General features: G+C 42.3%; 11 protein-coding genes across 11 annotated transcripts; 6 read left to right on the top strand and 5 right to left on the bottom strand.

The window, feature by feature from the left end:
• Positions 1-81: 81 nt before the first annotated feature.
• On the bottom strand, positions 82-1,410 carry PTC6 (type 2C protein phosphatase PTC6; the record flags this gene model as incomplete). Its single annotated transcript, XM_033909121.1, has 1 exon — positions 82-1,410. One exon carries the CDS (start codon positions 1,408-1,410, stop codon positions 82-84), a length of 1,329 nt encoding a protein of 442 aa, XP_033765012.1.
• Positions 1,411-1,544: 134 nt separating this feature from the next.
• On the top strand, positions 1,545-4,007 carry PAT1 (deadenylation-dependent mRNA-decapping factor PAT1; the record flags this gene model as incomplete). The annotated part of the gene is made up of 1 exon (XM_033909120.1): positions 1,545-4,007. The coding sequence occupies one exon, from the start codon at positions 1,545-1,547 to the stop codon at positions 4,005-4,007; it is 2,463 nt and encodes an 820-aa protein (XP_033765011.1).
• A 195-nt stretch (positions 4,008-4,202) lies between these two features.
• FUB1 (Fub1p) lies at positions 4,203-4,931 on the top strand (the record flags this gene model as incomplete). The annotated part of the gene is made up of 1 exon (XM_033909119.1): positions 4,203-4,931. The coding sequence occupies one exon, from the start codon at positions 4,203-4,205 to the stop codon at positions 4,929-4,931; it is 729 nt and encodes a 242-aa protein (XP_033765010.1).
• An 87-nt stretch (positions 4,932-5,018) lies between these two features.
• Positions 5,019-5,246, bottom strand: EGO2 (Ego2p; the record flags this gene model as incomplete). Its single annotated transcript, XM_033909118.1, has 1 exon — positions 5,019-5,246. The coding sequence occupies one exon, from the start codon at positions 5,244-5,246 to the stop codon at positions 5,019-5,021; it is 228 nt and encodes a 75-aa protein (XP_033765009.1).
• Positions 5,247-5,407: 161 nt separating this feature from the next.
• On the top strand, positions 5,408-6,190 carry ERS1 (cystinosin-like protein ERS1; the record flags this gene model as incomplete). Its single annotated transcript, XM_033909117.1, has 1 exon — positions 5,408-6,190. One exon carries the CDS (start codon positions 5,408-5,410, stop codon positions 6,188-6,190), a length of 783 nt encoding a protein of 260 aa, XP_033765008.1.
• Positions 6,191-6,304: 114 nt separating this feature from the next.
• On the bottom strand, positions 6,305-7,243 carry SOL2 (Sol2p; the record flags this gene model as incomplete). Its single annotated transcript, XM_033909116.1, has 1 exon — positions 6,305-7,243. One exon carries the CDS (start codon positions 7,241-7,243, stop codon positions 6,305-6,307), a length of 939 nt encoding a protein of 312 aa, XP_033765007.1.
• A 386-nt stretch (positions 7,244-7,629) lies between these two features.
• SSK22 (mitogen-activated protein kinase kinase kinase SSK22) lies at positions 7,630-11,622 on the top strand (the record flags this gene model as incomplete). The annotated part of the gene is made up of 1 exon (XM_033909115.1): positions 7,630-11,622. The coding sequence occupies one exon, from the start codon at positions 7,630-7,632 to the stop codon at positions 11,620-11,622; it is 3,993 nt and encodes a 1,330-aa protein (XP_033765006.1).
• A 235-nt stretch (positions 11,623-11,857) lies between these two features.
• On the top strand, positions 11,858-13,405 carry RSA4 (Rsa4p; the record flags this gene model as incomplete). Its single annotated transcript, XM_033909114.1, has 1 exon — positions 11,858-13,405. One exon carries the CDS (start codon positions 11,858-11,860, stop codon positions 13,403-13,405), a length of 1,548 nt encoding a protein of 515 aa, XP_033765005.1.
• Positions 13,406-13,668: 263 nt separating this feature from the next.
• IMG2 (mitochondrial 54S ribosomal protein mL49) lies at positions 13,669-14,109 on the top strand (the record flags this gene model as incomplete). The annotated part of the gene is made up of 1 exon (XM_033909113.1): positions 13,669-14,109. The coding sequence occupies one exon, from the start codon at positions 13,669-13,671 to the stop codon at positions 14,107-14,109; it is 441 nt and encodes a 146-aa protein (XP_033765004.1).
• A 94-nt stretch (positions 14,110-14,203) lies between these two features.
• On the bottom strand, positions 14,204-15,163 carry CPR4 (peptidylprolyl isomerase family protein CPR4; the record flags this gene model as incomplete). The annotated part of the gene is made up of 1 exon (XM_033909112.1): positions 14,204-15,163. The coding sequence occupies one exon, from the start codon at positions 15,161-15,163 to the stop codon at positions 14,204-14,206; it is 960 nt and encodes a 319-aa protein (XP_033765003.1).
• Positions 15,164-15,443: 280 nt separating this feature from the next.
• Positions 15,444-17,003, bottom strand: ATG15 (triglyceride lipase ATG15; the record flags this gene model as incomplete). The annotated part of the gene is made up of 1 exon (XM_033909111.1): positions 15,444-17,003. One exon carries the CDS (start codon positions 17,001-17,003, stop codon positions 15,444-15,446), a length of 1,560 nt encoding a protein of 519 aa, XP_033765002.1.
• Positions 17,004-17,436: the final 433 nt, after the last annotated feature.

The raw sequence follows: 17,436 nt of genomic DNA, 5'->3' as shown, positions 1-17,436 counted from the left end.
ATATATGTATACGTACTAAAAAAAAGAAGAAAAAAGGATTAAGGATATGATTATCTAGAACTTCTTCCCACTCAAGGGTGTCTAGTTCAACTTTGTTTCGTTAGATTGGGCATTCATTAGTTTGGTTTCTCTCTGGAGACCAGTTCTGTCGACATTGGGCCAATTGCCCCAATTGGATAGCCTAACCACCACACAAGTGGCGTTGTCTGAGTGCTTTGAGGCGATGGCCTGAATAAATTTGATTGTTTCGTCTGCTACAAACTGTGGAGTTGCCTTTTTCAGCCCCCAGGAATTCACCGTGGAGGTGATGAGGTCAACAACCTCTTGGTCTGCAAGCTTATTGGTGATGCCGTCGGTGACGAGCGCCAGGAAGCATTCGTCACCATTGAAGGGAAGCTTAGACCGTTCAGATCGTGGCAAGCGCAGAGTATTTCCGATCAGGAACGAAAAAATGTCCGGTTCACTAGATATACCATACGGTTTCCCAGCCACATCACCAAAAGATCTTGTGTTGGCGAAATTGTTCAAGAATCTTGTCTCTCCAAAGGCGTCTGGGTCTAAGCGAGAAGGGTCCAGATTCAAACGACGCCGTTCCCTACTGGAATTGGTGTGATGAGTTGTTGTCAGTGCGTGTGCAATTCCGTCTTGATCGCATAGGATGATCTTAGAGTCGCCCACCTGGGTGACAATGAGTTTGAGCAAACCGGAATGCGATATAATCCACGAGTCATCGTCCTTTCCCTCATCTGTGGGTGCATTCGGATCGTCATAGGGATATAGAAATATGGACGACGATGTAGACCCGGCTGCGGTGCCCAAGCCGCAGCATTGGTCGAGATCGAACCTGGCAAACCCGTAGAACAATCGCAGCCGGTCTAGCTCAGTGAGCAGTGCAATCTTGTCAATAATATTCCCCATGTTATCAAAAATCATCCTGCCACCGTTTTGTCCAAGGATGGCGGTGTTGCCCTCCTTCATCAGCAGCAGTTCCTGTTTCGAGTTGCAGCTCCTTATGAACTTGTCATAGAATTTGTCAAACGTGGTCAGCTTATGCTTCCAGTAATTTCCCTCGGGAAACCTTCTTGCATACTCCTGTACCAACCCCTTCAAGTCCTGCTTGGTCCACAAGGATTCAGGGAAATCCAGGCTACTACACAGTTTGTCTGCTAGCAACTGTGACAACTGCGCACCTTTTTCCCCATGGCCATCGAACACAGAGCAGTTCAGGGCACTTCCATATGCATTAGGCCATGATCGCATCATTTTAATCGAGTAACTGTCCTGGTTCTCCAACCGGTTGATTCTACTCGTGGCATGGCCCACGTACCCTGGAAGACCCCGTAACAAGTCCAACTTCAGCCCAACATTCTGCGACGGTTTGCAATACGCATAAGCACTCCCCAACCGCATCAATTTCCCCTCTTCTGATACTCAGCTGTCCGGTTTCAAACTGTTACTGACACTATTGTTATCACTTCCTTATTTGCTGTTCTCGCATTACACGAAATTTTTTTTTTCCTCTTCCTCTTTTTAAAGAAAGAAACATGGTGAATGAAAAGAACATGTTAACCTTGAAGACAGGCAAGGTTGTACCAGGAAAGAAACAGCAGCAAGAAGCATCAACAATGTCTTTCTTTGGGTTAGAAAATAACAGTAATGGGCGGGATGGTCCTCTGGATTTCGAAGAGAGTTACAGGGGCTACGGTGAGCACGAACTCGAGGAGAACGACTATTTGAACGACGAAACGTTTGGTGATAATGTTCAGGTTGGTACGGACTTTGATTTTGGAAATCCTCACAGCACTGGCAGCAGCAACGCAATTGGTGGCAACAGTGTCGGTACTACTGCTAGATCATATGTTGCAGCTACTGCAGAAGGAATTAGCGGCCCTAGGAGCAATGGAAACGCCGCAGCAGCGCCTCTGGACTTGAAGCCAATGGAATCTTTGTGGTCTACTGCACCACCTCCAGCAATGGCGCCATCACCTCAAGGCACGATGGCTCCAGCTCCGCAGCAAATGGGCCCCCCACAGCCGATCTTATCCATGCAAGACTTGGAAAGGCAACAACGTCAAATGCAGCAACAGTTTATGAACTTCCACGCCATGGGTCATCCACAGGGTCTCCCACAGGGCCCCCCTCAGCAGCAATTTCCGATGCAGCCTGCGTCGGGTCAACCAGGTCCCTCACAATTTGCACCTCCACCTCCACCTCCAGGTGTCAATGTGAATATTAATCAAATGCCCATGGGTCCTGTACAAGTTCCAGTGCAATCTTCACCTTCGCCCATCGGTATGGCCAATGCTCCTTCTCCAGGACCTGTGGTGGGTACAGGTAAAATGCCTCTGCAAGGTGGACGCAGATCGAAGAGAGACTTGTCGCCTGAAGAGCAAAGACGTTTGCAGATTCGCCACGCCAAAGTGGAAAAAATCTTGAAATACTCAGGTTTAATGACTCCTCGTGATAAGGACTTCATCACCAGATATCAGTTATCTCAAATTGTCACCGAGGACCCTTACAATGAGGATTTCTACTTTCAAGTCTACAAGATTATTCAAAGAGGCGGTATCACCTCTGAATCCAACAAGGGCTTGATTGCAAGAGCGTATTTGGAACATTCTGGGCACAGACTCGGTGGTCGCTATAAGAGAACCGACATTGCCCTGCAGAGAATGCAAAGTCAAGTGGAAAAGGCTGTTACCGTAGCTAAGGAAAGACCTTCTAAGTTGAAGGATCAACAAGCAGCTGCTGGTAACTCCAATCAGGACAATAAGCAAGCAAACACTGTTCTGGGTAAGATTTCTTCTACTTTAAACAGCAAGAATCCAAGAAGACAGCTACAGATTCCCAGACAACAGCCTTCTGACCCTGATGCACTGAAAGACGTCACTGACTCCTTGACCAACGTGGATTTGACCTCTCCGGGGTCCTCTTCAGCAGGCTCCTCTGCAGCAGCTGCAGCTTCTAAACAAAGAAGAAGATCTTCGTATGCGTTCAACAACGGCAATGGTGCCACAAACTTGAACAAGTCAGGAGGAAAGAAATTCATCTTGGAGTTAATTGAAACAGTTTACGAAGAGATTTTAGACTTGGAGGCCAATTTGAGGAATGGCCAACAAACTGACAGTACTGCGATGTGGGATGCCCTTCACATCGATGATTGTTCATATGACGTAAACCCCTTCATCTCGATGCTATCATTTGACAAAGGTATCAAGATTATGCCCAGAATTTTCAATTTCTTGGATAAACAGCAAAAATTGAAGATCCTGCAAAAAATCTTCAACGAATTATCACATTTGCAGATCATTATATTGAGTTCTTACAAGACCACACCAAAACCAACGTTGACACAGTTGAAGAAAGTCGATCTCTTCCAAATGATCATATTAAAAATCATCGTTTCGTTCTTGTCTAATAACTCCAATTTTATCGAAATTATGGGTCTTTTGTTGCAGTTAATTAAAAATAACAACGTTTCATTCTTGACCACCTCCAAAATTGGTCTAAATTTGATAACTATTTTGATTTCTCGTGCCGCATTAATCAAGCAAGATTCATCAAGATCTAATATTCTTTCATCTCCTGAAATCTCCACATGGAATGAAATTTATGATAAACTATTTACTTCATTGGAAAGTAAGATTCAGCTGATCTTCCCTCCAAGAGAATATAATGATCACATCATGTACCTACAAAATGACAAGTTTATGGATGAAGCGTATATTTGGCAGTTCCTAGCTAGTTTAGCACTAAGTGGGAAATTAAACCACCAGAGAATCATTATCGATGAAGTACGTGATGAGATCTTTGCCACTATTAACGAGGCAGAAACTTTGCAAAAAAAAGAAAAGGAGCTGAGTGTATTACCTCAAAGGTCTCAAGAATTAGATGCAGAATTAAAATCGATTATTTATAATAAAGAGAAACTATACCAAGATTTGAATTTGTTCCTAAACGTTATGGGGTTGGTGTACCGCGATGGTGAAATTTCAGAACTAAAATAACCTGTTTCCTGTAACTTTAATGTATTTACGTATGTATTTTTTCTCTCCCTTTTTTTATTCCCTACCCTTTGTAGATCATTTTATTGTATATGTTTTTATATAAGTTTTTATAAGTTTATTATCCTTTTTTTTTTTTTAAGAGAAAATCCCGTATTAGCAACTAAAATACCATCATAGCAACGGAAGGGTCAGACAATGATTGAGAATAAGGTTGAACTGGTAGCAGAACTAGTGTTAGAGTCCATTGGTAAAACGGATGTGGTGTCACGCCACACAGAGGGAACCAAATCTTGCCAAGTGAGTTTTCGCACTGCAGATTCTTCCAATGAGAAAGGTGCAACATCATCCCTCTTTGAGCTAACCGTGGTTCAGACGCTAGATGACAACGACAAGTATACTGTTGTTATCCGCCATGGCACGTCGGTCACCATGGCATGCGTGGTGAGTTACGACGACTTCAAATTACCCACAGAACCGAAGTGGCCACTGGAAAGAGAAGCCTTTCCCGTAGAGCCAGATCTGAAGCCTGTAATGACACAACTTAAAAGACAAACTGCAAGTAATGAAGATATGCCAAAGTTCGACGATGAGTACCAGGCACAAACAAGACAGAACCAGGGACCGGCACCATTAAACCCGTATCCGGGACTCACGGTAACTGAACCGAGCTTTACTAACCCAACGGGAGGGTATGCGGATCGCGATCTATATCCTGTTGGTACAAGCCATCCAGATTTGTCTCGAGGGCTTCCGGATCCTTTTGGAACTCCAAGTAATCAAGGTGGTATGATATTTGATCCGAATAGAAGGCCTCCTCAAAGACGGGAAGACATGCCACCAGGATGGATGCCTGGATCCAGGTACGACGAACCATTTGGTCCTGGATCTAGTGGATTTGGAGGGGCAGGATCCGGCTTCATTTGAATTTTTTTATTTTGGTATTTGTTTATTGTGTTATTTAGTTTTTAAATAGTATACAGACATAACTACGTCGAAAGGAAAGAAAAGAGCTTATCGAGCGTTTGTATAAACTGCCAAAGTGATATCTTCGTGTTTGTACAAGTGTACGAGTAACGAATCTCCCTGAACTTGAGCAAAACCCTCTGCATCCAATGCAACTTTCGATAGGTCACCGATATCCTCGATCCTTTTGCTGCCCACACCTGTGGCCTCTATAACATTGCCGTGTGTGTCGAAAGCGATGGTTCCTTTGATATCAGATTGTTTTTCCGCTTCCATCTTTGGTTTTTGGTACAGCTGATTCGTTGTGAAGTAGTGGTATTGCCCTTTAATAGCGAAATCCTTTATATTTTTTGACAATCTTGAAATTTTAAGGTAAGTTTCCACATGTTGACAAGAGAAAAAAAACTAAGAGCAAGCAAAGGCAAACGCGAGGCAAAATGGTGTCGTTGGACGATCTACTAGGTCTTGTGTATGTTACGTCATGGTCGATATCGATGTATCCACCGATAATCACCAATTGGCGCCATAAGTCAGCGAGCGCGATATCTATGGATTTTGTCATGTTAAACACAGCAGGTTACTCTTACTTGGTCACATCTATCTTTTTGCAGTTGTACTGCTGGCAATTGAAAGACGAAGAATCTGATTTGGGCAGGCCCAAGTTGACGCAATTCGATTTCTGGTACTGCCTTCATGGGTGCGTAATGAATGTTGTCTTGTTGACCCAGGTAGTAGCTGGAGCAAGGATCTGGAAATTTCCAGTTAAGGGTCACCGTAAGATGAATCCATGGTACTTGAGGATTTTGCTGGCATCACTGGTCATTTTTTCAGTGCTAACCGTGCAATTTGTATACGCGAACTACTGGTACGATTGGCACAACTCAAGAACTCTGGTGTATTGCAACAATCTGTTCCTACTCAAAATATCGATGTCACTGATCAAGTACATCCCACAAGTGACGCATAACTCGACAAGAAAGTCTATGGAGTGTTTCCCCATCCAGGGAGTATTTCTAGATGTCACCGGCGGTATCGCCTCGCTGCTCCAGTTGATTTGGCAGTTGTCTAGCGATCAAGGTTTCAGCCTGGATATGTTCGTGACAAATTTTGGTAAATTAGGACTCTCAATGGTGACGCTGATATTCAACTTCATCTTTATCATGCAGTGGTTTGTGTATCGATCACGAGGCCATGACCTGGTATCAGAATACCAACTGTGATACACAAGAGAAATCTGCACATTTGCACACATACATACGCATATGTATGTATGTATGTATGTATGTATATATGTATACACATGTATGTATGTACGCATGTATGATTTAAATAGACTAAGCTGGGTGGAATTTATACTTCTTTTTGGTGACGAGAACGTCTGTGAGGGCGTCGTCATCAACAAACCACGATACACGGCCAGCAGCACCTTCGTTGACAATACTGCTAGGTAATCCCTTTTCAGGTCTTTCCATAATGGTCTTGATTATGGGCGCCTTGGTGGCACCTTCGACAACGAAAGTAACTCTGTGAGAATGGCAGATCACAGGTATAGTCAGCGAAATTCTGGTCGAAGGCCCACTAGGTGCGTTTTCCACAGGCACAACCCATGCAAGTTTCTCACGCAGATTATCCTGGAAGTTAGGGAAGAGAGATGCGATATGACCATCGGGGGCACAACCAAGCAGGAATAAGTCGAACATCGGAAGTTTGACGGAATCTCTACCGGCAAACCCGCGAATGAGCACCTTTTCGTAGTTATCAGCGCATTCTTGCGGATCGCCAATCAGTGACTCGTCGATGTGGTACACCTTCGGAGTTCCATACTTCGCCGTGTCTATCAGGTCCAAAATCTTCCTTTTGGCGCATCCATAATTGCTTTCATTCGAACTAAAGGGTACAAGCCTCTCGTCCGCAAAGTAGATGTCCCAGTCCCCCCACCGTACATCGTCTCGCTTAAGCAGACCTTCGTGTAGCACCTGGATCAATGACCCACCGGAGAGAGCAATCTTAAACCGTTTCTCCTTTTTGGGCTTACAGTTACCGCTGCCACTACCACTGCTACCACTCTTGATTTCTGCGGCGGATGCTGTGCTTTTGCAAGAGGCCTCTCTGGTCATATCTAGCGCATTCATGCTGATGTTAGTTACAGAATGTTTTCTCTCGTTCTTTGGAGCCAATGCACCATCCTGCGCGTGGACTACATGGTCAGCTACGGCCTCTGCCACGTCTGAGAACTCGTGAAACGCAAATATCTTGGGTACCGTCGTAGTCATATTGCCTTGCTGCGAATTGCTTTTTCTTCTAGTTCATACCTACATTGAATTTAACGATGATGATGCCACTATTATCATTGAAATTTGTTAAGAAAACCCCTGTAGCGCCAGCCCTATATTGACCTAATTTCCCCAGGTCATCTATTCGGATTTTGTTCATTTTTCAGTCCTACACCTTAATTATTTTCAGAATAGCCCTATGTCTAGAGTTGAAAATTTCACGGGTCTTTTCGCTTGCCTTGGTACCTTATGTAAAAAAGCGATGACAGCAACAATAGGATAAATATAGCAGTAACAACGTACGATAAGAACTGAAGGACGCAAAGCTAATGTTGTTTTACTTAGGGCGGCAATAAAAAGGGACTTTCGTATAGTTTATTATAGTGATGGATGTATCGAATACGCAGCAACACCAAGTAGCTGAAGACGGTAGAGTTTTGGCATCTTCTCATACAATCTCAAGCACGCTCATGAAGAGACTATCAAGCCATTCTAGCCACAAACCATCACGATCTGACCTGCAAGCATTCGGTAGCTCGGAAACAATAGACGACAGTTCCTGCCAGCGGATCTTTAAGAACCGATACGTTTTCAATGAATCGCTGTATCTGAAGAAGCTAAAAAAGACCGCTTTGGATGACTATTATACGAGAGGCATAATGCCCACTACCCGTTACGAGGAAGACGGTGGTGATGATGAATTTATTCGGCTGCCGAACGGTGACAGGATTGACGAAGATTTGGACTCAGGTGTCAGCTTTTTTTCCGCTACGTCTTATTGCAGGAAAATGAGGTTGGATGGTGAAGAACTAGCTCAAGACGAAACTGTGATTGAACGGTTTAAATGGCAGTCGATGCTGGCCAGAGTGTTAAAGGGGGATATTGTTAAGAGCGAAAAGACTAGGATTGCTAACCAAGTCAAGAAACCAGGGTTGAATACGGAGCTCTCAGATGAGATATGGCTCGAATTGAAAGCATGGCTCAACGGGAAGACCGGGCAAGAGATGGAACAGTCACTAACATATCTAAGAGGCAATTCAGATTCTCTATTTGAAGAGATAATGGAATTTCGTATCCCGCAAGGCAAGACGTTAAGCCTAGATGCACTGGCAGCCATCTTACAAGACCTCATGAACAGGTACCACAGCGTTGTCTCGTATTGGCCTAACTTGAATAAAATGCATAGGGACAAGCCAGTTACTAAAACTGCAGAATTCACCGCTAGAACAGACGTAATGAATTCATGGCTGAATTTTAAAACGAACTTAACTTTGAAGAGGAAAGAATTGGACGACTGGATAAACCGTTTCTCACCGACAAGTAGCCCTGATAACTTCCAAGAGGATTTCAATGGTGTACCAGAATGGAATTATAAACTGAAGAGTCTGGCAGAACAATTGGTGAAGGAGAAGAACATCGAATCTATATTCCAAAAAAAAATCTTCTATCCGTTATCGCCTTGGATGTTCAAGCTGAAACTGCATTTTATAGTATACGGAGAAACATTGAAAAAAATGAATATGATGTATCCTTATGAAAGATTGAAATCCCTATTGACATTCCCCGGTTACTTGATTAAAGAAGTTATTCTGACTAGATTGTCATATGCACAAAAGCTCAAAAATCCGACAATGATGATGATCGATCAGATGGTCGATGATTTCAACACTTTTATTCGACTTTCTGTCCAACTGAAATATACATTGACTCAATATTGCTCTAACTTGCCCTTTGATGTGGATTTTGACCCGACGTTCGAAAACACTGTTATAGAAGCCATTCGGTATTTATTTTTTCTACTGAATTTGAAATTAGTTGACTCCAGTATACAAAACTTTAAAGCACCTGATTTACTCTTGAAATATTGGGAACAATTGAAGAACATCGGCCACTACATTAACGGTGCAGAAGCTGTGATTCCAAATGAGTTTCTAAAGTTGACCTTGAGGTTGGTACATAAATTGCAATTTTACCTTTCGGAACAGCAAAACTCTCCGCCAACATTTATTGATGCTTCAGAAGCAGAGAAATGGCTAAGTTCCATTTTCGAAAATTTGGGTGCCATGAAAAGAAAATTAAACAGGTTCAGTAATATTCTGACGAAGGCATTTCAAAATTCTGCTGTTTATCACATTAACCATAATCTACGACTTGTGAAAAAATTGAAAGATGCTGGCTATTTTTTAGTATATCCCGGTGATAATTTGGAGTCTGATGGTGTCTATCTGTTGGCTGCTCCTGAATTATTAGGTTGTGGCAACGACACGATCTTGAGAATTTTGAAAAATAAATCCATTGGCTGTGATTTGATCCCCAAACTTGATATTGGTAATAATTTGAATATGTATGATGTAACTACACAGGAGGCAGGTTCAAACATTCTAGTATCAAAGGAGGAGGATCCCAAAGGAATTCCTTACTACCGAGTAGTAGCAAATTCGTCAAATGATTTGGATAGGCGTGTTCATCAGTCCAAAAGAGAGAAATCTTCAACAGCCCCTTATGATCAGCGCCTTGATGAGGAGAACAGTGAAGTTCTTGAATTGGAGCTCGCTTTGAGCTCGTTGGGTGTGCTAGTTGTATTATTTCCTGGAGAGCCAGTAGTTTGGGAGGGACCGGTATATAAGCTTTCTGATGACGGTATTTTTACTTCTAACGAAATCAATTTGAAAAAAATCGGTAATCCAAATACCTTGGTTTTACTCAATCAAGGTTCTAATTATGCACTGACTTATCAAGTCGACAAGTTCAACCAAACCGTAGGTGATTCCGTCTCAGTCATAGAGAAACGCTGCTCACTCAATTCAATCGAATCCTCTTTACAAAGAATCAATAAAGCATACTACAAACTTGCTTATACAGTTTTGAATAACTACAAGGGAATTTTAGGTAGCTTTATGAAGCAATGTCCGGGGAGTGAGTTATTAAATTCGATATTTATGTTTGGAAGGGATTTTGGAAGAAGTTTCCTTAAATATAATGTCTTTAGCTCAAAGAGGAAATATGTTATTATCCTGCTAATGGTTAAATTAAGTATGAATTGGCTGAAATTCCTCGTTGAAGATTGTGACCCTACTGATCAGCGAACTTTTAGATGGTGCGTTCTAGCAATGGAGTTTGCCATGCAAATGACTAGTGGTTATAATATTTTGGCATTGGATGAGAAGCAATTTCAGGAACTGAAGGAAAGAATATCTGTATGTATGTCTTTACTAATCTCACATTTCGATGTCATGGGTGCACGAGCTACTGAAGCTGAAAAAGGTATACAACAGGCAAGGTTGAATATTGATATTGAAGAGAATATTGATGAAGAGGCCACTTTAGAAATAAACAGTAGACTGAGACTGGAAGCTATCAAGGGTTTGGAAAAGACTACGAAGAAGAATCCCAGGCAAATGGGAAAGGTATTGGATGCTACAGATCAAGGAAACAAATATTTACTATCACTAGCATCTTCGCTATCGAATGTCTCAATGAGGTGGCAAAAAAGAAGCTTCATTGGTGGTGGTACATTTGGGCAGGTATACTCAGCAATTAATTTGGAGAACGGTGAAATTTTAGCCGTTAAGGAAATAAAGATACATGATACCACAACAATGAAGAAGATTTTTCCCCTGATTAAAGAAGAGATGACTGTACTAGAAATGTTAAACCATCCTAATATTGTTCAGTACTATGGTGTCGAAGTTCATCGTGATAAAGTTAACATCTTCATGGAATACTGTGAGGGTGGCTCTTTGGCCTGCTTATTGGACCATGGAAGGATTGAAGATGAAATGGTCACTCAAGTATACACGTTCGAACTATTAGAAGGTCTGGCGTATTTGCACCAATCTGGCGTGGTTCATCGCGATATTAAACCGGAAAATATCTTACTAGATTTCAATGGGGTCATAAAATACGTGGATTTTGGTACGGCACGTACTGTTGTAGAGTCAAGTACTAGAACCCTGCAGAATGCAGCCATTCAAGATTTTGAAGCCGAAACAAATTCCATCAACGACATGATGGGGACGCCGATGTATATGGCCCCAGAGGCTATTTCAGGCTCTGTAGTTAAGGGCAAACTTGGCGCAGACGACGTATGGGCATTGGGATGTGTTGTGCTGGAAATGGCCACAGGGAGACGACCCTGGTCCAATCTGGATAATGAATGGGCCATCATGTACCACGTTGCTGCAGGCTGTATACCTCAACTACCCAATCGGGACGAAATGACAGCAGCGGGAAGAGCCTTTTTAGAAAGGTGTTTAGTTCAAGATCCCACTAGGAGGGCTACTGCAATGGAACTACTAACAGACCCTTGGATGATGCAAATTCGTGAAATAGCATTTGGCAACTCAGAAAAAGATCAAATACCCACCCTAGGCTCATAGAGAGGATAACGTAAAATGATATGATATACTATGATAAAATATAATGTAATGTAATTCAATAATGATAATGAAGGCAAGGTTCTATTCAGGGCCGTTACCCGAGAAAATAGTGAAAAATTTTAAAATGGAAAAAAAAAATATGCGATGAGCTTCGAAAAGAGTAACTCCAGAAGATATAAATCACAAGATATTTCTACTTGCAACCTCGATAAAAACATACAAGCATAACAGATAGATGTCTACCCTGATTCCTCCACCTTCTAAGAAGCAAAAGAAAGAAGCTCAACTTCCTAGAGAAGTAGCTATTATCCCGAAAGATTTACCCAATGTTTCGATCAAGTTCCAGGCTTTAGATACAGGTGACAATGTAGGTGGTGCCCTAAGAGTTCCCGGTGCTATCTCCGAGAAACAATTAGAAGAACTGTTAAATCAATTGAATGGTACCTCAGGTGATCCAGTGCCATATACATTCAGTTGTACCATTCAAGGTAAGAAGGCCAATGACCCTGTGAAGACAATTGATATAACGGATAACCTATATTCCTCATTAATAAAACCAGGGTATAACAGTACAGAGGATCAGATCACGCTATTATACACTCCAAGAGCAGTTTTCAAAGTTAAGCCGGTGACTAGAAGTTCATCAGCCATTGCAGGTCATGGTTCCACAATTTTGTGTTCTGCCTTTGCTCCGCACACAAGTTCCAGGATGGTAACTGGTGCAGGTGATAACACCGCAAGGATTTGGGACTGTGACACCCAAACGCCGATGCATACTCTAAAGGGCCATTACAACTGGGTTCTTTGTGTCTCTTGGTCCCCCGATGGTGAAGTGGTTGCCACGGGTTCTATGGATAATACCATAAGATTATGGGACCCAAAAACTGGTGAGTGTCTAGGTGATGCTCTCAGAGGTCATTCTAAATGGATCACTTCTCTAAGTTGGGAACCTATACATCTTGTGAAGCCGGGCTCCAAACCAAGATTGGCTTCTTCTTCTAAAGACGGTACTATTAAGATTTGGGACAGTGTGAGCAGAGTTTGCCAGTATACGTTAAGTGGTCACACAAATTCAGTGTCTTGCGTCAAATGGGGTGGACAAGGTCTGTTGTACAGCGGGTCTCATGATAGAACCGTACGTGTATGGGACATGAATTCTCAGGGTAGATGTATTAACATTTTGAAGTCACATGCGCACTGGGTTAATCACTTATCTTTATCTACAGATTACGCATTACGCGTAGGTGCTTTCGATCATACAGGTAAGAAGCCATCTACACCAGAAGAAGCCCAAAAAAAGGCATTAGAAAATTATGAAAAAATCTGTAAAAAGAATGGAAACTCAGAAGAAATAATGGTTACTGCAAGCGATGATTTTACTATGTTTTTATGGAACCCACTAAAATCTACTAAGCCTATAGCAAGAATGACTGGTCACCAAAAATTAGTCAATCATGTGGCGTTCAGCCCTGATGGTAGGTATATTGTCTCAGCATCTTTTGATAACTCTATCAAACTATGGGACGGTAGAGATGGTAAATTTATCTCCACATTTAGAGGGCATGTAGCCAGTGTATACCAGGTTGCGTGGTCATCGGACTGCCGACTATTGGTGTCATGTTCCAAGGATACTACTTTGAAAGTGTGGGATGTAAGAACAAGAAAGCTTTCTGTTGACCTTCCTGGTCATAAAGACGAAGTTTACACTGTTGACTGGAGTGTCGATGGTAAAAGAGTGTGCAGTGGTGGGAAGGACAAGATGGTAAGATTGTGGACACATTGAGCTATGTGCAAAGACGATTAACATACATACACATATAAATATTATGTAACTGTGATATAGAATTGCATTTTTCTTTTTGAATACCAAAAGTGTGAAAAGATCGCAAGGTGATTCTATAATCGTCATCGCGTACGAAGGATTCGATATGAATTTAAAATGATAAGTACTATAACTATACAGGACCAGCAAGAAAGAGAATCTTTTCAAAGAAGGGGCCGTTTGCCTAAAGCAACTTATTTTGAGGTGGGCGTGTGAGTAAAACTATGATCAGGTCGTGTGCTACTAAATGTTTTGCTAGAGGGAAGTGCTTTCCAGGGTCTGCTACTGCTTCGATATACCAGACGTTAAGATTGGTGTCCACTAATTCAAATAAAGCTCCTGAGGCGCCAATTTTTCCAAGATTGGAAGACGTGAAAATGGATGAACTCATAGGAAACAACAATTTCGGTAAAAAGACCTATTACGTGGAAAGAAGCAGGACCGGAAATCTACCGGTGTATTCCGCTTATAAAAATGGTGGTAACAAGATTATTACGGAGATCAGAAAAATTGAAGGAGATATAATTCAATTAAGAAATGACTTGCAGGACCAACTGCCTTTCATACCCAAGGAATCATGGTCGGTGGTGATGCAATCGAAAAAAATCATTATTAAAGGTAATGCTGTAGAAGCAGTCAAAAGGGTATTAACCAAGAAATTTTAGGTATCACTAATGTATAAAAAAAATAACTGTCATGTATATATCTTAAGTAAAATTCATAGCCATGTGAACGTCAAGCCCATCAAAAAGAAGTTGCTTACTTGCGCCTTAATGAGACCGTACGAGGCTTTTCGTGCATGCACCTGTAAGCAATGAAACAGAAGGCAAGAACAGTTAAGCACATCAAGGCTCTGGAAACTGGGTGGTTTAAATCGAAGGCTGTAGTTTTAGTAAAGGCACTGGTTGAGGTGGTGTAACCTTTATCTTTAGGGAAAATATCTTTCAAAGTGGAACCTACAGATGTATCACCGTTTCTAAATTTACCATTCTTCTCTGTGTATGTAGCGTGCAAGTCTAGGATGTTACTGATTTTTAAGATTTCTAAAACGAAATACAGGAACCGCAATTCATGCTGGGGTTTTCCATACTCGTCAGTTTCTGTGTATTGGATAACATCCATTAATTCATCTAGACCAGAAGTTATTTGACCAAACACGACACTTTTGCCATCCAGTTCCTCATTGCCATCGACTTTAGTGGTGATGATGAATTCCGAAGTGTTAGAATCAGGGCCAAAATAGGCCATTGCGAGCCTACCAGGCCTGTCATGCTTTAAGTAAAAGTTCTCATCGTCAAACTTGGGCCCGTAAACGGTGAAGGGACCCACGTCTGGGGCAACCACGCCACCCTGGATATACTTGTTAGGAAAAACCTTGTTGATTTTGGTCTTACGATATGAGTAAGTATGGATATCATTGGGATCTTTCCCTTCGACAACAGCCTTAACACCATGAGCCAGCATAGCAAAGTTGTTCACAGTCTTGGGAACGACAGTACCGTACAACTCGAACGTCAGGTCCGCCTCTTTCATCGACTGGGAAACGGGATCAAAGTACTCAATAGTGATTGATCCACGGTGTGTGACAGGGGGGCTGGGCTCATACTTCTTCTGTAAATCCACATCCTTCGAGGTAAGCTTCTTCTCTGATGCAGGTGCAGCATGGACTTGATAAAGTACTAAAGAGTACAAGCAGAGCAGCAATGATTTCAACCACATGTTGTCGCTGAACTTATTCGAAAATCTATCTGTTTTCTTCGGTCTCCCTATTTATGGGTGTGTGCGTTTGCTAGATAGCAGTTGAAGCAGAAAATATGTGACTTATTGGTTGCACCTGGCAGACGCCTTTCACTTTAATGTTGTATTAATATATCTTCCTTGAGTCGTTTAGCTGAACCTTTGAGTTTTCAAATTGGTACATTATTTATCAAACAATGGAAAAAAAAAAGGGCGCACGGGCCCTAAAAACAACACTAGGGTCGTAAAACATGTATGGGTCTTACAACTCGTATTTGGTGCAAAAGCCAAGCCAATTGCGGCCTACGCAGGTAGATGATGATGTGGTAGTAGTGGTGCGAGTTGTTCTAGTGGGTGCAGCCTGGCTTTTAGTCTTGGTGATGAGCCTCGATGAGGATTCCCAGTTTCTGCTTGGAATAAAGTTCCAGTTGTAGCAATCCACGCAGGGCTCCGGTTCTACACACTTGGCAGCCTGGTCGTATCCAAGAAGAACTTCGTCAATGACTTTGTGGATCCTGTGGTTAAACATGTTGACACTCCATCCCTTGTCGTTGACCACATCGTAGACACATACTCTACCGGTGTGGCACGCGGTTTCCATAGCGTAGCCTACTAGTGAGCAACTTGAACTAGCTCCGTTACATGTACCCATGAAGATCGGGTCTGCGTTGTGACCGAAATGCCAAATACCCTCCATGTATGAGGGTAGCCCTGGTGGGAATGGCAGGTGTAATCTTTTTGAAGCTAGTAGCTCTCCAGGAGACTCGAATGCGACCGCAGGCAATCCAAAAGTGCGTCCCAGTAAACTAGCCAATGCGCCCCCCAGTGAGTGACCTGTGACCCACATGGCTGCATCAGGGTATTCTTTCAGGACGCCTTTGTATATGTCAACGATAGCAGAATAGAATCTATCCTTACGTCTCAGCTCCTTTTCTAAGCAAGACTCATCGCATGTATACGACTTCACATAGCAATCGCACACGGTTGTCCACAGATAGCTTACTCTTGCACAACAACAGGAAAATAGCAAATTGTCGTTGATCTTATCGTTTCCCGTTGTTTCATCTTCGCCAGACCCTGGCAAACCCTGCGCGCTAGTTCCCTTTATCGAAAGCACCACGATGTTCTCCAGTTCATTGTAGAATACGTGGCCACGTATACCGTCACCGTCCCAGCCAAAATCTTCCGGTTCCGTTTCATTCCATGGTTCCGTGACATTACGCCAGTCCCCCGTTTGTGGTATTCTTACATAAGCATTAGACGACATCAGTGCTAATGAAACTACAGTATCTCTATCTGTGACATTGGGTGCCACAATATCATCATCTATCCACATGGCGTGTTCTTCGTCCTCTGTCATGTATGTTTCTCCGTATATATACGACTCTATGAAATCAGGATCTCTTTGCTTCATCCGTTTCATCATTAGCGGCACCCCTCGCAGCTGAAATTCAAAGGCAAATGGGTTATTGGTAGCATATTCGGCATTGTTAGTCCATAGGGGTTCCTGGTCTTCGTTATCTTGTATTTGAGCTGCGATTTCTTGGTACAGTGTTCCAGCAGCAGAAATTACTTCCGGAGTCACCTCCAGCCTCTGTTGCAGGCGATGGTTTGCTCCGACGCCATGTCTGTAGATAGACTTAAGCTTAAATGTGCTTTCAGATTTTTGATCCAGGGCGCCCCTGGATGATCTCTTGCCAACCAATAAATAACTTGGCACAGCAAAATAGTAAACAATAAGGCAAAGTACGACGATTAATAGCATGCATCCTGGATGCAAAGTAGAAGCAGATCTCTTTCTTGAAGGGCGTTTATGCAACATTCAATAGAATATTTCCCTTGTTTTCCTTGAATATAGTTCCTTGATCAGTTCTCGATTACGATAACGATTTTCTTAGCAGTAGTACCCCTTCCTAAAATTATTTAAATGGTTGACACTGACTCTAGTGTCCCAAAAGCCCTTTTAATGATGAAAAGAAGGGTTAATTTTTTTTTTATATGATAGAGAAAGTTTATATATATCTACAGACTCTTATTATGTACTGTTGAACTATTGTTGCGGGTAACGGCAATTAAGCTGCAGAATCCGGCAATTCACAGTCACTTCATACCGGAAACGGCTGTTTTCAGCGAGGAGTAATAATGCGGTAAAGATATTGCATTAAGCTGGAGTGCTTTCCCTCTTGTCCTATGATTATTTATTTTTTGATGTTACGCCTTAAAAATTGTATCTGTGATTGATAAAAGCGAGCAAA

Source organism: Saccharomyces paradoxus, chromosome III (assembly GCF_002079055.1).
Source record: "Saccharomyces paradoxus chromosome III, complete sequence".
NCBI lineage: Eukaryota > Fungi > Ascomycota > Saccharomycetes > Saccharomycetales > Saccharomycetaceae > Saccharomyces > Saccharomyces paradoxus.
This window is presented reverse-complemented; position numbering and strand designations above follow the sequence as displayed.